General features: G+C 51.0%; 1 protein-coding gene across 2 annotated transcripts; it reads right to left on the bottom strand.

Moving 5' to 3' along the window:
• Positions 1–882: 882 nt before the first annotated feature.
• TNFRSF10B (TNF receptor superfamily member 10b) lies at positions 883–12537 on the bottom strand. 2 transcript variants are annotated; one of them, XM_054650531.2, is made up of 10 exons: positions 12193–12536; positions 6705–6837; positions 5935–6063; positions 5484–5598; positions 5314–5399; positions 5120–5215; positions 4636–4667; positions 3461–3559; positions 2836–2908; positions 883–2749 (listed from the first exon to the last, which is right to left on the bottom strand). In XM_054650531.2, the coding sequence occupies exons 1-10, from the start codon at positions 12256–12258 to the stop codon at positions 2472–2474; spliced, it is 1107 nt and encodes a 368-aa protein (XP_054506506.2). In that variant the 5' UTR covers positions 12259–12536; the 3' UTR covers positions 883–2471. The 2 variants fall into 2 exon arrangements, with proteins under 2 accessions (XP_054506506.2, XP_054506507.2); XM_054650532.2 differs by lacking the exon at positions 3461–3559 and having other exon boundaries at positions 12193–12537.
• Between the last annotated feature and the right edge of the window lie 9034 nt (positions 12538–21571).

Below are 21571 nucleotides of genomic sequence, written 5' to 3'. Positions count from 1 at the left end.
ACCCAAACCTCCCCAGCTGGGATGGGGAAAGCTCCTTGGAGCCCATCCCTGCAGAGGCTGCTGCTGGAGGAGCACCCAGGGATGCTCCTGGTGGCTCCCACCCCACACTGCTCCTCTGGCCCCTGCAGCCTCCCCCTGTGCATGGCCGCCCTCAGCCTCGCTGCAGGAGCCAGGTGGCTCCTCGCCCTTGGTGTTGTGTCCCTCGGCAGCCCCAGTGAGCAGGTAGGACCACGGCTTCCTCTCCTTTTCACACAACCTGGGCACTCACCGCTGCTTCTGAGTCCTGTTTGCCTTGCCCAGGCCAGGACCCGAGCCCTGGCGCTGAAGCCTGCATGTGCCCAGGCCTGCATGCTCAGGGGCACAGGGCAATGCCCAGGAGGGGCCCCTGGGCACGAACCCTCCCCTCCGGGCAGCTCAACAGCAGCTCCTGCTTTTCACCCCAGCCCCACGCTCCTGAACGGCCCCTGCGCAGTGCAGGGGCTGGGGAGCAGCTGCAGGGGCGTTTTGGGGGGCTGAGCAGAGCCCTTTTGTCACTAAGCACTGCATGGATTTGCAACACAGCTACTGCAACACACAGAGCCCTGGCTGGTGGCGCCGGAGCCCTCGATGGCACAGGGACGGTGGCACCCCCTGCTCTGGCACGGGGCTCTGGTCTGGGGTAAAGAAAGGCCAGGATGGCTGCTGAGGGCTTTCCCTGGCACAAAGGACCCTTGGGGACTGGTGGGGACCATTCCTGGTGGGGTGGCTGAGCATTAATTCCATGGGCTGAGTCCTCAGTGCCACGTGGAGCAACTGGTGTCCACTGGGACCCTGGACCTTGGTGGCCATTGAGACCCCTCACCAGAGTTCTGGGGGGAAAACAAATCAAACCAGACGAGAAAATCAGGAAGATTTTTTTTTTTTTTAAATTAAACCTTCATAAACAGAAATGTAAAAAACTGGAGACGCAGACTGGCTGGGCCAGAGCTCTGTATAAAACACACAACCATGCATAACAAAAACAATATTTTTATAAAGCTTTTAAGTTAATATATGTAAAGTTTACGATTACTAAATAAATACGTACAAAAGTTCTGCTTGTCTTATTGGAGGGTGGGGGAATGGGAGCAGCAGGGAGGGTGCTCAGCACCCTCCCACCATACATGTAATGTACTGGGTTGGGCTGGGGTGGCAGCTCAAGTAAAGCAGTAGTTTTCCCAGCTGTTTTCTCAGCTAGGTTGTCCCTGAACTCTGTGTGAGGTGCAGTGCTTGAGAAGTTGCCCTGGGATGGGCAGGAGGTATCACAGTCACACACACACTCTGTGCATTCACCCCTCCACGCTGAGGGACAGCAGAGCCACCCCACGGCCATGGGGCTAACCTGGATTTTCCCCTTCTCCTCAGCTCTGGGGAGACCCCACCTGCAGCTCCGGGGCCTCCACAAGGATGTGGAAGTCCTGGAGCAAATCCAGAGGAGGCCACGGAGCTGGTCCGAGGGCTGGAACCCCTCTGGAGCCAGGCTGGAATAGCTGGGATTGTCCAGCCTGGAGAAGAGAAGGCTCTGGGACACCTTCAAGCCCCTTCCAGTACCTAAAAGGGCTCCAGGAGAGCTGCACAGGGGCCTGGAGTGCCAGGACATGGGAATAGCTTTAAACCAAATGAAATTCACATTATATTAGATTATACAAAAAAGCCCTTCAAAATAAGGGCTGAGTAAAGGCTGCCCAGATAAGCTGCCCCATCCTGGCAATCACTCAAGGTCAGGCTGGACGGGGCTTGGAGCAGCCTCATGGGGAGGAAGATGTCCTTGGTCCTGGCAGGGGGCTGGGCTGGGTGACCCCTGCATTGTCCCTTTCCCCAGGCAACCCCAGTGTCCATTGTGCAAATCAATCATTCCCTCTGTCCCCTCCAAGTGCAGTTTTAAACTGGCTCCTAAGAACAAGCAGAACCATGTAAACAAAAAACAAAAATAAAAACAAAACAAAATCCAAAAACAAAACCTAAAAATTTAGGTCACCAACAGCAGCCCAAGACCCCAGCTGAGCTTGCAGAACCACCAAGCATGCAGAATGAAGCTTACTTAGAGATGTTCTAGAAGCAGAAGCCATTTCTTGATGCCAGGAATCCTTTGAAAATCAAGGTTGATCCAGTTCAAAAGCACCGGGTTTGCCAAAAACCCTTCTCTGCACCCAAAGAAATCTGGGTAGTACCAATACTTCCAAGATAGCTGGTCCAAGGCAGATTGAAATTATTTAAATCTCTTGGTGTTGACCCAGTGAAATCAAGAAACCAGCTTGGATTCCACGAGAACATCGAACCTGTAACTCCAGCAGAGAGGAGCCTGAGGCTTGTGCTTCACATGAGGACCAGCTCCTCCTGGCTCAGCTGAACTCGTGATGGCTTCAAAAGCAGAGGAGCACAGGACAGCTACAAACGGCTACAAGCCAACTGTTCTGAGTCTTTCACATGTGCAGAGCGTGTGCCCTGCTCCTTCAGCTCGTTTCGTACTGAAAATGTCCCTCCTGGACCAGCGCCTCACTGAGGGCCTCTGCCACCCCCCTGAGGCTGAGGCGCACCAGGGTCTCCAGCAGGGTGTTCACAGAGGCCTTGAAGCCCTCCTTGTTCTGCCACCTGCACATCATGTTGTAAAATTCATCCAGGGACTGGTCCATGGTGATGTCATTGTCCTCCAGGTTCAGGCTGCGGCCAAATCTCTTCCAGTAGGCTTTGGGCACCTTCTGCCCAAAGGTGTAAAAGCAGCTCTGCAGCGCTGGAGGGGCAAAGGGACAGCTCAGAGCACGGGCAGCAGGGACAGCAATCCCAGCCCCAGCATTTCCCCTGGGCCCCAGCACTCACCTCGACTGGGATCAGTCCCTGGTGCTGGAACCAGAGTCCTGCAGGGTCTCTCTCTCTGACTTGGCAGCATCACCTGCAATGACAATGTCACTGCTGCGATGACAGTGTCCTACAGCACCCACCAAGCCCCAGCAGCAATGTGTGACTAATGGGGATTGGAGACCCTCTCCCTCTGTCCCAGGGCTGTTGGGGCAGGAGATCACTACCCATGCCCAGGACATCTATGTCTGATCACACCCATGCCCAGGACATCCATGTCTGATCAGCCCCAGGACATCCATGTCTGATCAGCCCTGGGACATTCATGTCTGATCACACCCAGCCCCAGGACATCCATGTCTGATCAGCCCCAGGACATCCATGTCTGATCACACCCATGCCCAGGACATCCATGTTTCCTCTCTGCAATGGCAGCAGCCCCTGAGATGGGGAGACCAGAGCTGTGTTTGCTCAGCATCAGCGTTAAATCCTCCGAGGACTCTCTCGACTGCCACGAGCAGATTTTGCCATCCTGACCCCACAAAGAGACCCTTCACCATCTCCCTGAGCAGCCCAGCCCTGGAAGCCCCCCAGGATGTTCAGATCTTGGCCTGGCACGCTGGGGCAGGGGGTGCCACTCACGTACCTGTCTCTCTGGTGCCCTTTCCCTCTCTGTCTGCTGCTTGTTGGGGTTGTTGTCACCTGTCCCCACGTCCTCTGTCTTGCACCACAGCAGCTTCTGAAACTGGAGTTCAGCGGCAAGGGAGAAACACAAACTGTGGTGGTTTGGGAAGGCAGGAACCTTCCATGGATCCCAGGGCATGGATCCTGAGCTTGGAGGAGCTCTGGGCGAGCACAGCCCACCCCTACCCTGGGATCTCCACTGTGGATCCTGGATGTGCCAGCACTGCCACCAGGAAAGTGTCAATGGCACTGAGGAGGGGGCTGGAAGCACCCAGAGCACCACCAGAGAGCCTCCTCTGCTTGGCCCAGTTCTACCACAGCCCTGCAGGGATGACCCTCGTCCCCTGATCCTCCAGCCTTCCCAGGAACTGCTGGGTGAGACTCATCCCCTGCTCCTCCAGCCTTTCCAACCGGATGAAATTCATCCCCTGCTCCTCTGGCCTACCAGAAACTGCTGGGTGAGACTCATCCCCTGCTCCTCCAACCTTCCCAGGAACTGCTGGGTGAGACTCATCCCCTGCTCCTCCAGCCTTCCAGAAACTTCTGGGTGAGACTCATCCCCTGCTCCTCCAGCCTTTCCAACCGGATGAAACTCATCCCCTGCTCCTCCAGCCTTCCCAGGAACTGCTGGGTGAGACTCATCCCCTGCTCCTCCAGCGTTCCCAGAACTGCTGGGTGAGACTCATCCCCTGCTCCTCCAGCCTTCCAGAAACTTCTGGGTGAGACTCATCCCCTGCTCCTCCAGCCTTTCCAACCAGATGAAACTCATCCCCTGCTCCTCTGGCCTACCAGAAACTGCTGGGTGAGACTCATCCCTCTGCTCCTCCAACCTTCCCAGGAACTGCTGGGTGAGACTCATCCCCTGCTCCTCCAGCCTTTCCAACCGGATGAAACTCATCCCCTGCTCCTCTGGCCTACCAGGAACTGCTGGGTGAGACTCATCCCCTGCTCCTCCAACCTTCCCATCCGGATGAAACTCATCCCCTGCTCCTCCAGCCTTCCCATCTGGATGAAACTCATCCCTCTGCTCCTCCAGCCTTTCCAGAAGCTGCTGGCCAAGTGGGGAGCAGAGGGAACGGGGGACATTACCCCAGCCCACAAACAGAGCCATTCCCCCCTGCCATCCCAGGAACTCACAATTTCATAGGGCTTCTGGCTCGAGGATCTCCCTGGAAGATGGAAAGAGCGCTGTGATCCCACTTCCCTCAGGCAGGACCCTCTTCCCACTCTGCCCACACCAGGTGGGTGTTCCTGGGCTCTCTGTTCCCACTCTGCCCACACCAAGTGGGTGTTCCTGGGCTCTCTGTTCCCACTCTGCCCACACCAGGTGGGTGCTCCTGGGGTCCCTCTGCCCACACCAGGTGGGTGTTCCCAAGGTCTCTCTTCCCACCCAGCCCACACCAGGTGGGTGTGCCCCGGGTTTCTCTTCCCACTCTGCCCACACCAGGTGGGTGCTCCTGGGGTCTCCCCACCCAGCCCACACCAGGTGGGTGCTCCTGGGGTTTCCGTTCCCACCCAGCCCACACCAGGTGGGTGCTCCTGGGGTCTCTCTTCCCACCCAGCCCACACCAGTTTAGAGCCCCTGGCCAAGGTGGGTGCTCCAGGGGTCCTGTGCACTCACCTGAGGAGCTGCAGTGGCGTTTGCAGCAGCAGAAAGCAATCCCACTCATGATCCCAACTATCACAACCATCCCTGCAATGATGCTGCCCATGAGGTCTGAAGCAGATAAAACAAGGTATGAGCAGCTGCTCCTGCTTCAGCCTCAGCAGCAGCTCCCACCCCACCCCTCAGCCTCCCCCAGCTGCCCCACTCACAGGAGGGGAACGTGGCCGTGTTAGGACCGCACTGGAGGTCACTGTAAGGCGTGCAGGGTTTCAGCATCACTTGGTCCTCGGGACACCTGGGAGAGGGGACACAGGGCGGGCTCAGCAGCTGTGGCTCAGCAGCACAAACCCCACAGGAGCCACCACGGCCCCAGACCCACCTGGGCTTGCACTTCTGGCACATCTCACAGGGGTGCTCCGGGGGGCAGAAGGTGCCGTTCCTGCAGGCACACACCGTGTTCCTCTGGGGCTGGCAGGGACTCAGCTCCACCTGATCTGTGGGACAGAGGGGACACAGCTCCACCCTGGCTCCTCCTCTCCCAGCCCCGGGCAGGACCAGGTCCCTCCCTGCTGTTGAGTGCCACCTTTTCCTGCCCCACAAGGGAAAAGCAGTGCCTGGATCAAACTCCACCAGCAGCTGCCAGTGCTGCTGGGAGCCTCATCCTCCTGCTCTGTGTGGAGTCTCAGCCCAAGCTTTGCATGAGGGATGCGGCCTTTAACAGATGTGGCAGCCCCAGCCACTCTCTGGGGACACTGCAGGTGACACTGAGCTCTGAGGGAGCTCAGCTGGGCCCAGCCTGAGCCACCAGCCCTGCTCCCCCCAGCTCGTACCTTCCCTGCACTTGGAGCACTCCTGGCACGACAGGAAGGCGTTGGGATATTCCATGTATTCCCCGAGTCCACAGGGCTCACACGTGCTGGAGCCTCCCTGCTCCTCACACTCCTTGGTAAGGTAGGTGCCTGAAGAGAAAGGGAAACTCTGAACACACAGGGAAGGGGCTGGAGCCCCAGGAGAGGCTGAGGGAGCTGGGCAGGGTCTGGAGCCCCAGGAGAGGCTGAGGGAGCTGGGCAGGGGCTCAGCCTGGAGCAAAGGAGGCTCAGGGGGCCCTTGTGGCTCTGCACAGCTCCTGCCAGGAGGGCACAGCCAGGGGGGTCGGGCTGTGCTCCAGGGAACAGGGACAGGAGCAGAGGGAACGGCCTCAGGCTGGGCCAGGGCAGCTCAGGGTGGGCACAGCAGGAATTTCCCCATGGAAAGGGGGCTCAGGCCTTGGCACTGCCCAGGGAGGGTTGCAGTGCCCATCCCTGGAGGTGCCCCAGGAAGGGCTGGACATGGCACTCAGTGACAAGGTGGGGAGTGGGCACAGGTTGGATTTGGTGGCCTTGGAGGGCTTTTCCAACCTGAAGGATTCTGTGATTCCACCACCAGCGAAGCTCAGAGGCAAATGAGCCAAGAAAAGGAAAATATTCCCAAAATGAGTGCTTAGATCCATGACAGTGGAGCAGGGCAGAGCTGGAGCGCTGCTGCCCCTCAGGAGGAGCGAGGACAGGAACAGGAGCACGGAGAGGCTGCAGAGGTGGGATCAGTGCTGAGACCATCTCACCTGCAGGGCACTTCTTGCAATAGACACCATTGCTTTTCCTGTAGTAATCATCTTCCCCTCTCCAGACTAGATCCAGGGAATCAAAGCTGTCCCTCTTCCTCAGGGTGACAGCACTGGCTTCCCAAGGGGCTGCCTGTTAAAAAGTACAGAAAACCTCGGGTTAAAAACCACCCCAATCCATTGGGCAAGGGGAGAAAGAGCAAGGTGAGAGTTGCTGTGCCCAGTGAAGCAGGAGAGGAGCTTTGGGATGGCTCAGAGCCACCTCAGCCAAAGGCACTCCCCACAAAACAGGACCAGTTTTTCCTTGGCAAAGCCAAGAAGAGATCTGGAGGTTTGCAGGGGAATTCTGCCTGCCAGGTTATCAGCTGGGCAAAGAGTCGCTAACGACCCCTTTTCTTCCCAATTTCTGAGAATGACCCTTTCCTCCCCAATTTCTGAGAAAGACCCTTTTCCTCCCCCAATTTCTGAGAACGACCCTTTTCTTCCCCAATTTCTGAGAAGGACCCTTTCCTGCCCCAGTTTCTGAGTGCACCAAGAGCCCCAGTGGAAGGGGAGAGCCGGGAAGAGGGAGGGTTTGTGGCAGGAAACAGCCCCGTGTCAAGGCTGGAAGGCGGCGCCTCAGGGTCGATGCTCAGCAGGAATGGCCGTTTGTCCCCTTAGGCTTTGGGGGCTTTTGGGCACCTCAGTGTCCCCAATGGGGACAACCCCATCGGCCTCTGAGCCAGCACAGAGCTGCTCCATGGATATCCATGGATAAAAAGCTGCATATCCATGGGTATAAAGCTGCCCCTAGCTCACTGGGGCGGCAGGGACAAACATGTCACAGCCTCACGGGCTGCAGGAGACACTTCCCTCCCATCCCCTCCCCAACACGAAGGGTGAAGTTAAAGCAAATATCTCTGCCATGAGTCAGAAGCTGCCTAGAACAGCAAAACAATGGAGTTTGCAAACTCCTCCTCCGGAGCTTCCCGCCACAGGAAAAGGCAGAAGTGGCTCCGGCAGGTCAGGAATGGTCACGGGGCTGCGTGATGGTGACACCAGCCAGGCCCGTGCCTTGGGAAGGCCGGCCTAGAGCAGAGGCTGGACAGAAAATGTCGGGTCTGTCTGTCTGTCTGTCTGTGCCCCGACATGGGTAGGGTGGTTCTTGGGTGGCGCGCGTTTCTAAGGACGAGTCTGGACTCTTCAGCTTTTCGGTCTTCTGATTGTTTATTGTTTCTTATCTACAAAATTTTCTGTCTGCCCAACAGAGGTCTGATCTGCAAGCAGTCACAGGCACTCTCTGACCACCCACGGGGCGGTCATGTCTTTTTATACTAAAATCTACGTACACAATATTTACCTTTATTTCCCAGCTTTTCACCCATGTTAGCAAGTGCACCTTCACCATAAACCAATCCCCAAGTGCCAACATCACCACAGGAGATGGAGGACAAGAAGAAGAAAGAAGAAGGACAAGACACGCCCTGATCCCTCCATCTTGTCTCCATAACCCCCCTGTACCAAAAACCTTAAAGTTTATATCTCACCCTCTAAATGTGTCTCTTTTACACCTTTTACTCTAAAGTGATTCTCTTGTCCTCAAACTCTTGTTACTTCTGTGGATGGATCAAAATCAAGCCACCAAACACTCTTGGCAACATTCCAGGATTTTCGAGACCCCCAAGGGTTCTCCTGGCATCTCTGGACATCGGGAACGATGTGCTGAGATCCCACAAGAAAAATAAAGCAAGGATTATATTTTTTTATTTTATTTTTATTATTATTATTTTATTTTTATTTTTATATTTTATTATTTATAAAAAGGATCTCCTCAATGGATCCACCTTGGGCAACACAAGAGCCCAGCCAGGGCTGCACCCAAGATGGAGCAAAATGGTCACAAAATGGACGGCCAGCCACGAGGTCTCTCACTTTTATAAGTTTTGGTCCATTAGCATAGTGGAGTTAATTGTCCAATTATATCTTTACGTTAAAAAGTCCCATCCTTCCTGTTTTTCTCTCAGTTCACCATTGTTTATGCTTTTGGGCCTGCAACTTGTATCGGTTGTCCTTGGCCCCAGGCTAGAAAAGGAATTGTTTTGTCTAGCTGCTCTGTGGAGAGAGCTCACCACACTGAATATGAAGCTCAGAGCTGCACACCTAGGCAGCGCAGAATCTGAAAAATATGAAAGCTAAAACTTAAGGCATCAGGGCCATGGCAAGGACAAACACCCACCACGACCAGGCCACAGAACCCCCGAGCCCTGGCCAGGAACGGGGCCAGCTCCTGACCCTGACTCAGAGGGATCAAATCCATGTCCCTCCAACACCTTCTGGCTCTACTGGATCTGCCTTTGCTCCCCTTTTCTCCAGCTAGGAACGGCTGCAAGTTTGTAAAATCTTTTATCCACTTGAGGAGCTCCAGCCACAACAGCTTCACCCATTCTGGTGAAGGGACAATTTGTCCCCCTTCCATGGGGAAAAAAAAATCCACATTTCTTCCCCACCCGAACTCTGCCATGCTGTGAGGGTGATCATAGCGACACCACAGCATTTTCTGCAGTTTGGGAGGGCCCCTCAGCCACAGGATTTCATTTCTTTACTGTGAAAAATGCGTATTTTATGATTGGCTTTTCGCAAATATTATAATGAATATTATATGCATTGTGTTAGAAAGTAATGCTATGTTAATTCTCTTAAGTACTGTGTTCAATATAGTTTTAGGTTATAAAAAATGTTAAAATAGAAACTGTGCTATGGGAGAGTTTTTTAAAAGAAAAAATAGTTCTTTTTAAAGAAAAGATAGTAAGATACTTTTTTTAAAGAAAGGACTTGAAGCAAAATAGCAGCCACAGGACACCTGAATCTTTCAGAGAAAAAGAATTTATTGCCCTCTTATCAGAAGAAACGAACTTCTTCCCGCCTCGAAGACGCCACCATTAAGGATTAAGAGAAAGAAGATGACGATGACCAGAAACAATCCTGTGTTCGAATGGAATTTATGCATCATGAATGACGTGTATGAATAAGCAACAGGTTATTGTTTTTAAGGCTTGATCCTTTGTTAACGTGGGTCCTTTTTCGGGCTTGTGCTGCCCAGAAAAAGGTACCTGGACTGTCCATAACTTTGTCTCTATTGTCTCATATTGTCCTAATTCAAATTGTCCAAATTATTATCACTCTAATTGTATTACTGTTTTTATAACCATTTTATTACTATTAAACTTTTAAAATTCCAAAACCAAGAGATTGGCGTTTTTCACATTTACAGAGAACACAACACGTGCACGATAAGGTTATCAGCCCGCAGCACCCTGCTGCCATCCCTGACCAAACTGTCAGTTGGAGAACCCAGCACGGTGGGTTTGAGGAGTTTTCACCCACAGTAAACAACTGGAGGCAGAAGAATTAGAGGCACAGGAACCCTTCATCAGCTCTTCCTCTTTGGGGGATCAAGTCTGGAGAAAAAGCTCGGGAAAGCATCAAACTTTGAACTTCCCCTGCTTCCATCCCCGATTTCTTTTTCTCCGGAGGTGATCCCAAAAGGAGTTGGATCCTGCAGCCCTGGCTGCAGGAGATGAAAGAGGATGAAACACACCCAGAGCCTCTGAAGGCAGCAAGAAAACCGGGATAAAAGCGGTGCCAGGCAGGCACCTGAGTCACCTGCTCCAAGGACACAGGGTGGGATTTCCCCCTGGAATTCCCGCAAAGCCAGCAGAATGTGAGCTCCATCCTCAGAAATGGCCTGTGTCCAGCCATGAGGCAAGAGAGAGGACATGACGCAATATCGGACCATGCCATGTGAATCACCACCGAGCAGCTCCCCATCCCTCGTACGAAAAATGGGATAAAAAAATTAAAAAATCCCTGAGGCCTTTACCAGAGTGCCCTTAGGCAGTGGGTTTAAGGCTTGACTTTACCAGGCCAGTCTAAATAAACTCTGCTGAGCAATGTAGGGAATTAATTGGATGAGAAGCTCTCTCTGAAAACCTGTTTGGGGCAGCGCTGATGTAATTCCAGCCTGGGAGCAGCGCTCATGTGCTCCTCCACTGCCGTGAGTTACAGGCCAGCCCTGGCATACAAGTCAGGGCAGGATCTCTGGGATAAAACTCAGGATCCTCCTGACTTCAAGTGACAACAGAGTTCAGGTATTCTCCAGCTCTACAACATCCAGTCCACGGGGAAATATGATATGCCCAGGTGGAATTTTGTGTCCTAAATCCCTGCGCTGAGGGTTTGGACATCGTTTGGGCAAGTTGCATTCCTGCTCCGGGAGCATTCCTTGTGTTAAAACATCCCAAAGGGGTGTAGGCGCTGTCACCAGATGCCAGCACGGAATGACAAACACGGCTTGGGAGCGAAAATCCCCTTCCCTCCTCGGCAGTCAGAGTCAGGTCCAGTTTGCCGCCTTTTATCACCGTCACAGTCCCCCCGGCGCCATGTGCTCGGAGCCGGGAGGCTGAGATCGCTTTTCCCACCGAAAAAATTCCCCGTCCAAGCTCTGGCATTCCCCCCCACCCCACTCCCGGCCGCAGCCTCGCGTCCTCCCGGTACCCCGAACCCGCTGTGCCGTGCCCAGGTGAAGCCCCGGGTCCGCCTGTCCGTCCGAACCCCCCGGGTCCGCCTGTCCATCCGAACGCCCCTCGTCTGCCGGCCCATCCGAACCCCCCTGGTCCGCCTGTCCATCCGAACGCCCCTGCTCCGCCTGTCCGTCCGAACCCCCCGGGTCCGCCGGCCCATCCGAACCCCCCTCGTCTGCCGGCCCACCCGAACCCTCCTCGTCCTCGCCGACCCATCTGAACCCCCCTGGTCCGCCTGTCCATCCGAACCCCCCTGGTCCGCCTGTCCATCCGAACGCCCCTCGTCTGCCGGCCCATCCGAACCCTCCTCGTCCTCGCCGACCCATCCGAACCCCTCTGGTCCGCCTGTCCATCCGAACCCCCCGGGTCTGCCTGTCCATCCGAACCCCCCCGGTCCGCCGGCCCATCCGAACCCCCCTGTTCTTCCCCTGCCCATCCGAACCCCTCTGGCCCCATGGCCTCCACGCGTCCATCCCCCGGGCCAGGTGAGCCCCACCGGCCCCGTTTTCCCCGTCGCCTCCAGACCTGGTGAGCGGCCCAGCCCCCCCCACGGCCCCCGGAGCAGCTGAGCCCCTCCGTGCCTCAGTTTCCCCGACTCACACGAGCCCTTCCACCGCAATCGCAGGTAAAGGCGCGGCCCATTCGCCGCTCTCCGCAAGCAACCCCACCCCTCTCACCTCCATCCAGGGGCACCCCCCGTCCACACAGCCCCCGCCGCTCGGCCGAGCCTCACCAGGGCAGCCCCCCGGACACCCCCATGCCCCCTTCCCACCCGCACCCCGTCCCACTCTGCCGCTCCGAGCCCCTCGACAGCGCGGCAAGTCTGGGCATGTCGCGACAGCACCGCGCAGCCCCGACAGGGGTCCGGACCCCCACCGGCCGCGCTCCCGGAGGGTCCCCACAGCCCCACGAGCCCCGTCCCCACTGACCGTGAGCAGCAGCAGCAGCAGCAGCAGCAGGGCCGGCCAGAGCCGGCCCCGTCGGGGCCAGCGCATGGTGAGCGGAGCGCCCTTCTCCTCACGGCGGGCACGGAGAGGGAACGGAGGGGGAACGGAGAGGGAACGGAGCGGGCACGAAGAGGGAAAGGAGAGGGAACGGAGCGGGCACGGAGAGGTAACGGAGAGGGAAAGGAGAGGGAACGGAGCGGGCACGGAGAGGGCACGGAGAAGGAACGGAGAGGGCACGGAGCGGGCACGGAGAAGGAACGGAGAGGGCAAGGTCCGGACGCCACTCTGGGACAACCGCCTCTCCCCAGGCCGCCGAGGAAAATGAATCAATGGTGCCGAGCCTGAGCCTTTATAGGACTGGGCGGGACGAGGCGCACGAAGGGGCTGAGACCTGGGGCTGTCCCACCCAGCGCTGGTCTGCGAACTTGGCGTGTTCGTTCCATCGAAAACCGCTTAAACTCTCGTGTGCGGTTTGGTTTGCCCGAGAAGCCGAATTGGCTTTCGCTGTTCCCCTTCTTTTCAGTTTTTAGCCACTCGTTATTTTCGCTCACCGCTCAAGCGACCAAAGAAGTTTCGAAACAGCCGAACCGCACAGGCGCTCTCGGGAATGATTTCTCCGGGTGTTGCTTAAACTCCTGCATTTTTTCCCGATCACTCACCGGACTGGAGAGAGCAGAGCCGCGGGGTTTTGTGCTCTGACAAAAGGGTGTTAAGTGGATAATCCCGTGGGGTTCCGGTGAGGTTCAAGGCGCAAAGGCACGGCAGCCTTGCAAAAAAGTCGCCATCTGACCCCAGAGCTGGGAAGTTCTCGTAGTTGGTATTTTTCCATTGTGTGGTGTTTTTTCGGTTTTTTTTTGTTTTTTTGTTTTTTTTTTTTTTTGGTTTTTTTTTTGTTGTTGTTGTTGTTTGTTTTGGGTTTTTTTGGTTTTTTGGGGTTTTTTTTGTTTGTTTGTTTGTTTTTGTTTTTTTTTTTTTTTGTTTGGTTTGGTTTAGTTTTGGGGTTTTTTGGGGTTTTTTTTTGGTTTTTTTTTTCTTTTTGGCTGGAGAGAACTCGAGGTGAAATGGAAAAAAAACCGTAAAAGTTAAATCTTTGGACTTTCTGCTCTTACACAAACGGCTCTGGTGCCGCACGCAATCAGGGGAGTGTGTGTGAGAAAAAATAATTTCAAGAAAAGCGACTTTACTGAGATTCCAAGAAAAGTTTGGTTTTACTGGGATGGTGGAGCTGTGGTGGCAGTGTTGGAATGGAGCAGTAGAGGAGCTTTAGGAAGGACAGGAACCAGAGACTTCAAAACCCCTTCCAGTACCTAAAGGGTCTCCAGAAGAGCTTTTCCAGGTCTCTTCCGACCCAAATCGTTCCAGAATCAGGATTCTGGGACAGAGAACTCTCTCTCGTTAATGTTTTGCTAGTACTGAACTGAATTCCTGTGAGTAACCTTCCTGTCACCTCCCCGGTGACTCATCGGAGGGTGTAGAAAAGCAGGTTTGGGTTTGCTTTCGTAAGTGCCTGAAGGCAGGGAAAATCTGCAGGAGATAGCCTGAAAAATGCACCCAGCACCAAGGCATGATAGAAATACCGCTCAGCAAACAAAGTGCTCAGTGCTTCCACCACGCCAAGGAGCTCTGAGCGCCCCCGGCCTGGGAGGAGGGCAGGAAGGCTCCTTGCATTCAGCTGGATGAGGGGGATCACAGCTAATCCGCTCTGGATGTGGGTATTTGGGAAGCAGCTCCTCCTTGGTGGCTGTGCTCATGGCAGGACAAGCCACGGCCACCTGGTTGGCTCCTGACATGGGGAGTTATTCAGCCTGGCTGTGCCACAATTAATGAAGCTGAAATGGGATTTCGAGGAGAAAAACTTCCTGCTCGTTTCCTGGGTGGGTGCTTCTATTACAAGTCCCAAAAAGTATGTATGGCTTTTGTTTAACCAAAACCATGTGTTCTGTGCTCTGGGCACCACTGACTGCAGCTGAAGTCATTGGAGCCTTCAGGGAATGATTCATTTCTCAGTTCGAGAAGAACTAGAATGAGGTTTAAGTCTAGGACTACAGCTAAACGCTAATCCATGTGCAAATGGGATGGGGAGGGATTCATCCTCTCTGAAAAATCAACCTGATGCTCTTTAGGGAATTGCTGTGCCTGAATTCAGCCAGGAAAAATTGGGATGTGTTCCACATGGAAGTGGAACGTGCCAGTTTGCTCCACAGCCATCCCAGCAGGGACAGGCCACCCTCAGCATCCAGAGCTGGGATCTCATCCTCCTCCCACCAAACACTGCTGGGAAGCCACAGGGTTTTATCTTTCTGTCTCAGTCTCCCCATTTATAACCCATCCCCGAGTTATCTGTGCTGACAAACCACAGGGAGAATATTTGTACAAAGGCAGCTCAGTGGGATTAAAGCTGTGGAGAGAGGTCAGGGTGGTCTCCCTGTCCCCAGCATCCCCAGGAGTGGGACACTGGGCAGACACATCATTCCCTCTCCCTGCAAGAATTCCCATCCCATCCCAGAAAAAACCACTGTGGTTTTCATTTAAGGTGGGTTTTTGGGCAGGCTCTGGCCACAAGTGAGAAAGGGATGTGTGTTTATCTCCCAGGGCCAGACCTGCAGCCTTTATCACCCCCAGCCTGTTCATCCCACAGCTCCTCTGCACCCAGGGTCCCCTGGAGCCAGGAGGCTGCACCCAGCACAGCACTGGGGGGAAATTGAGCACCTTGAGAAGAAGAGGGGACCCTCCAGTTTTGGGATCTTCAATCCTCCCCTGGCTTGCTCAGCTCTGCTGCAAGTGGAGAATAAAACCAGCGTGAGGGTTGGAGCAGGAGCTTGGCTGAACTCTTGCCCTCTGGGCGGGGAGAGAAGGGAGTCTGGAGCATGAAATTCCCACAGGCAATGAGCAGTAAATGGGTGACTGGGCAATCTGAGCCTTATCAGCCTCGGTTAATGGGTAACCTCCTCCTCTGGCTCACCTGACATCCAGACCCTCAAAACGTTCCTATCCCATCTGACTCAGCTTTCATTTGTTGATCCAGCTCTCCCAAAGACTGGGGCTGTGGGAGGCTCTAATCTCCCCTTCTCTGTCAGGTGTCTCTGTCAGGGCTGTCACCCTCAGCACAGCCGAGGGAGCTGCTTGGGTACGTGACAATTCATGTTTTATTTTTGAACATCACCATCCAGTTTTACCTTCAGTTCTGTGCTGCCTCCTGCCTGTTTTGGTGCCTGGGAGGCCTCTGAGGCCATATGATAATTTTTACCATCCCCCCCCTTCCTCCTGACCAACGAATTATTTGGCTCATAAATTCCAAGTTCCTCTTTGAAACAGAAAAAAAAAAAAAAAAAAAAGGCTCTGGCAAGCTGTGAACTTCATGAGAACAAAGCTCAATTCCCCGCTGCACCTTCCTTGGGCAAGCCTGGGCAAGCCACTCTGCCCCTCTGTGCCTCAGTTTCCCCTCTGCGGTGAGAGGTGCTCCGATTTCTGTCCTCACTCCCTTTGCCTGCTTTGTTTTTGGGGTTTGTGGGGTACTCAGGGCAAGCAGGTGGATTTTTCATCCTTTCTCCCTTTCCTGAGGCAGCCTCTGAGCAGGCAGCCTCTGGCCAGGGGAAAGGTCAAATCAACTGTTCTCCTTCCCTGCCGGCCCAGTGCCCTAAAACCAAAGGAAAATTACCAGTAAATGCAGAGTCTGAACTCAGAGCTCTCCTCTCCCTTTGTCTCCCCTCCTCCTTCCCTCCCCTCAAACCACAACTTGAAAGGAGCTGTGGGACGGAGGAGAGAGCGAGGGTTTTGCAAAACTCCACATCCCAAACAAACTGCTCCACGTCACATCCCCAGGAAACTGCTCTACATCCTAAACAAACTGCTCCACATCACATGCCCAGGAAACTGCTCCACATCACATCCCCAAACTGCTCCACATCCCAAACTGCTCCACATCCCAAACAAACTGCTCCACATCACATCCCCAAACTGCTCCACATCACATCCCAAACTGCTCCACATCCCAAACAAACTGCTCCACATCACATCCCAAACTGCTCCACATCACATCTCAAACTGCTCCACATCCCCAAACTGCTCCACATCACATCCCAAACTGCTCCACATCACATCTCAAACTGCTCCACATCACATCCCAAACTGCTCCACATCCCCAAACTGCTCCACATCACATCCCAAACTGCTCCACATCACATCCCCAAACTGCTCCACATCACATCCCAAACTGCTCCACATCCCCAAACTGCTCCACATCACATCCCAAACTGCTCTACATCCTAAACAAACTGCTCCACATCACATGCCCAGGAAACTGCTCTACATCACATCCCAAACTGCTCCACATCACATCCCAAACTGCTCCACATCCCAAACTCCATATCCAAACTCCTCCATATCCAAACTCCTTCATATCCAAACTCCATATCCAAACTCCTCCATATCCAAACTCCACATCCAAACTCCTCCCTATCCAAACTCCATATCCAAACTCCTCCATATCCAAACTCCTTCATATCCAAACTCCATATCCAAACTCCTCCATATCCAAACTCCTTCATATCCAAACTCCATATCCAAACTCCTCCATATCCAAACTCCACATCCAAACTCCTCCCTATCCAAACTCCCAGTCCAAACTTCTCCATATCCAAACTCCATATCCAAACTCCTCCATATCCAAACTTCTCCATATCCAAACTCCATATCCAAACTCCTCCCTATCCAAACTCCCTATCCAAACTCCTCCATATCCAAACTCCATATCCAAATTCCACATCCAAACTCCTCCATATCTTAATTCCATATCCAAACTCCCTATCCAAACCCTGTATCCTAATTCCATATCCAAACTCCATATACAAACTCCCTTTCCAAACTCCTCCATATCCAAACTCCCTTTCCAAACTTCTTATCCAAACTCCTCCATATCCAAACTCCATATCCAAACCCTGTATCCAAACTCCCCATCCAAACTCCATATCCAAACCCTGTATCCAAACTCCCTATCCAAACCCTGTATCCAAACCCTGTATCCAAACTCCATATCCAAACCCTGTATCCTAACTCCATATCCAAACTCCATATCCAAACCCTGTATCCTAATTCCATATCCAAACTCCCTTTCCAAACTTCTTATCCAAACTCCTCCATATCCAAACTCCTCCATATCCTAATTCCATATCCAAACTCCCTATCCAAACCCTGTATCCTAATTCCATATCCAAACTCCCTATCCAAACCCTGTATCCTAATTCCATATCCAAACTCCCTATACAAACTCCCTTTCCAAACTCCTCCATATCCAAACTCCATATCCAAACTTCTTATCCAAACTCCTCCATATCCAAACTCCCTTTCCAAACTCCACATCTGGCTGCCAGCTTGGAAACTGGAGCAGGAACTGGAGCAGAAACCTCTGGCTCAGCAGATTGAAATGATGGATAAAATCCAGTTTTTTCCTAATCTTGGAAAGTCCCATCCCAGGTTAAACCTCCATGAGGGGACAGAGCTACTGCTGCTCCCTCTCCAGGCTACAAAAGCAAATTAAAAATTGGTTTTGGGGTTTAAACACTGAGGATGCCTTGAATCTTTTATCCCAAATTTCTCAGAGCACGTGGAATGGCATTCTCCAGCCAATCTATATTTTAATTTATATCTTGTAAATTATATCATGGTTTTTTTTTTCCCATAGCTGAATTTCCAGGAGGGATTGTGCTGGTTTGGGCTGGGCTGGAGCCTAGATATATTTTATTTTGCTCACAGGACCTGTCTGTGCTGAGTGCAGGGCTCTTTACAGCAGGATGTTTTCAGTATTTTTCTAACATTTGTACAACTCAAGGCTTTTCCTGCTTCCAGTGGGACAGGAAACAAGACTGGGAGGGGACACAGCTGAGCCCAGGGATATTCCTGGCCATGGGAATGTCCAGCACTGCAAAACTGGGGAAAAATCATGGAATCCTGGAATGGTTTGGGTGGGAAAGGCTCACCCAGTGCCACCCCCTGCCATGGGCAGGGACACCTTCCACCATCCCAGGGTGCTCCAAGCCTTGTCCAGCCTGGCCTTGGACACTTCCAGGGATCCAGGGGCAGCCACAGCTTCTCTGGGAAATTCAAGAATTCCTTCCCAATATCCCATTTAACTCTGTCCTCTGGTGGTAGGAAGCCATTCCCTGTGTCCTTGTGAATTGTCCCTGTCCCACTTTTCCTCCCTCCAGGCACTGGAGGGCCACAACAAGGCCCCCCCAAATCTTCTCCAGGCTGAGCTCTGCCAGCCTTTCCTCGTGGGACAGGGGCTGCATCCTCTGAGCCCCTCTGGAATGGCTCCAGCAGCTCCACGTCCTCCCCGTGCTGTGTCCCAGGGCTGGGGCAGCTCCAGGCTGGGGTCACACCTGAGAGGGGCAGAGGGGAAGCAGGAACACTTGGATGGTGGCATTTGTCTTCCCAAAAAATGTGTGCTGGATCCCTGCTTCCTCAGGAAGGGCAGAGGGGAAGCAGAGCGTTTGGAATGCTAGGATTTATTTGGAATGATGGGATCTATCATCCCAAATCCATGTGCTGGATCCCTGCTTCCCCAGGAAGGGCAGAGGGGAAGCAGAGCATTTGGAATGCTGGGATTTATTTGGAATGATGGGATCTATCATCCCAAATCCATGTGCTGGATTCCTGCTCCCCTGGGAAGGGCAGAGGGGAAGCAGAACGTTTGGAATGCTGAGATTTATTTTTCCAAATCTGTGTGCTGGATCCCTGCTTCCTTGGGAAGGGCAGAGGGATCGATTTGGAATGATGGGATTTATTTTCCTAAAAATGTGAGGTGGATTCCTGCTTTCCCAGGAAGGGCAGAGGGGAAGCAGAACGTTTGGAATGATGGGATTTATCTTCCCAATTCTGTGTGCTGGATCCCTGCTTCCCCAGGAAGGGCTGAATGTTGGAAACCAGGGAAGGAATTCCTTGTTTTGCACCCCTCAGGGCTCCCCCTCTCCCGAGTCTCTCCTGTCCTGTCCTGCAGTGGGAGCGGCTGGAGGGGCTGAGGGGATCCATCCCCGGCAGTGCCCGACCCAGAGTGGCTGGGATCAACTCATCCCTAGGCCCAGCTCATCCCTAGGCCCAGCTCATCCTTATGCCCAGCTCATCCTTATGCCCAGCTCATCCTTGAGCCCAGCTCGTCCTTGAGCCCAGCTCGTCCTTGAGCCCAGCTCGTCCTTAGGCCCAGCTCATCCCTAGGCCCAGCTCATCCTTATGCCCAACTCATCCTTGAGCCCAGCTCGTCCTTAGGCCCAGCTCATCCTTGAGCCCAGCTCATCCTTAGGCCCAGCTCATCCCTAGGCCCAGCTCATCCTTATGCCCAGCTCATCCTTGAGCCCAGCTCGTCCTTAGGCCCAGCTCATCCCTAGGCCCAGCTCATCATTCAGCCCAGCTCAACATTTTGCCCAGCCCATCCTTAGGCCCAGTTCAACCTTTGGCCCAGCCCATCCTTAGGCCCAGTTCAACCTTTGACCCAGTTCACATTTGGCCCAGCCCATCCTTAGGCTGAGCTCATCCTTTGGACCTTTCCACCCCCACATGTGATCCCGGCCCCCAGGTCAAGGCCTGGCTTTGGACAAAGCCTCGGGATCCCTTTCCTTCCTGGAGCAGCGTTTTTGTTCCTGATAACCCTAAAACCTGCCCTCCTTAAAGCCAGGCTGGACCCTCAGCTGGGAATGGATTTCCAGGCACAAAAGGATTTTATTTTGGGGCTAGAACTCTAGAACTGGAGAGATTAATATATATAATATATAACATAATATACACTATACATTAATATATAAAATATAAAATATCCTAATATATTATAAAAATATAATAATAAAGATAACAATAAATATAATATACAATTATATAAAAATATAACAATACATATAATAAAATAAAATATAAGCATGTAACATAAAATATAATATATACTACATATTAAACATAATTACACCTGATATTATAATAAATATAATAAAAATTTATAATATTTGAAATGATATATAAATTTAATAATAAGTATAATATCCTAATATATTATAAAAATATAACAATAAAGATAACAATAAATATAATATACAATTTTATATAAAATATAACCATTGAAATAATATAAAATATATATATAAATATATATAAAATATATATATTTAAAATAAATATAATATATATATTATATATATAATATATATAATAATATATATATAATATATATAAAAATATATAAAAATATATATATATAAAATATAACTATTAAAACAATAAAATATAAAAATGCAATATATAAAAGTATAGAATATATATTATATAGTAAATATAATTATACAGAATATCATAGTAAAAAAATTATATATAATATATAAAATTATATATAATAATAGAATAATAAATAGGAAAATTCGGTTTGGAAGGAGCTAAAAATAAATCCTGCTTGTCCTGAGTCATTTCCTGATTTCCATTTCCATTGATTCGTTTAAAGGCAGCTCTTGGACCGGCTGCCTTCCCTGGGGCTGGCAGAGCCAAGGTGCTGTCACCAAATTCTGGGCAATTTGCTTATATATATATATTTATACAAAACCACATTATTATATGTTATGTAATAACATATTGAATTAGATCCATTATATATGAAATATTGATAATATAATATTACATTATATTATCATCCAATATAATTTTGTATCAAGATGTGATATAATATCAGATTATAATACTATATATATAATATTGTATTATAAAATGTAAATATAATATACATAATATAGTATTATAGAATATACTTATACCTATATTATTACATACTGATTAATATTTAGTTATGATGTCATACGTTGAGAAAATTTTTATTATATAGTTTACGTTATATGTACCTTATGCTATAATAGATTTATTATTATTAATTATTATAATAGATTTATAATTTCTTTATTATATATACATCTATTATTATAAATATAACATAACATAATATAACATAATATAATAATATATAATGTACTATATAAAATATTATATAGCATGATATTATTATATAATAGAATATCAATAATATAACTTTAAATACAATAAATATATAAATATAAATATAAATATAAATATTTAATAATATTATATGATAATAATAAATGTTATATGATGAACGTTAAAAATATACATTTCTTCTGTATATGAGATGAATGGGAAATATAGTATATATATAATTATTATATATAATAATTATATATATAGTCCCAAGTAGCCTAAGCCCCCCCCGCCCCTCACTACTGGCCTTGAGACCGTTTATGACAGCCATATATGACGTCACAGTGACGTCACCGCATGACTCAGGACGGCGATTGGGGGCGGCGCCCTTGACCCTCTCCGG

Source organism: Agelaius phoeniceus, chromosome 30, assembly GCF_051311805.1.
Source record: "Agelaius phoeniceus isolate bAgePho1 chromosome 30, bAgePho1.hap1, whole genome shotgun sequence".
Lineage (NCBI taxonomy): Eukaryota > Metazoa > Chordata > Aves > Passeriformes > Icteridae > Agelaius > Agelaius phoeniceus.
The sequence above is the reverse complement of the archived record's forward strand: the minus strand, read 5'-3'. Positions and strand labels throughout refer to the sequence as shown.

Excerpts from the sequence above, each read along its gene's own strand:
- TNFRSF10B (XM_054650531.2), bottom strand. The coding sequence starts at position 12,258 with ATGCGCTGGCCCCGACGGGGCCGGCTCTGGCCGGCCCTGCTGCTGCTG. Across the intron at positions 5,400-5,483 it reads TGCCAGAAGTGCAAGCCCAG|GTGTCCCGAGGACCAAGTGA; the intron begins GTGGGTCTGGGG and ends CCCCTCTCCCAG. Across the intron at positions 5,216-5,313 it reads CACGGCCACGTTCCCCTCCT|ACCTCATGGGCAGCATCATT; the intron begins GTGAGTGGGGCA and ends TATCTGCTTCAG.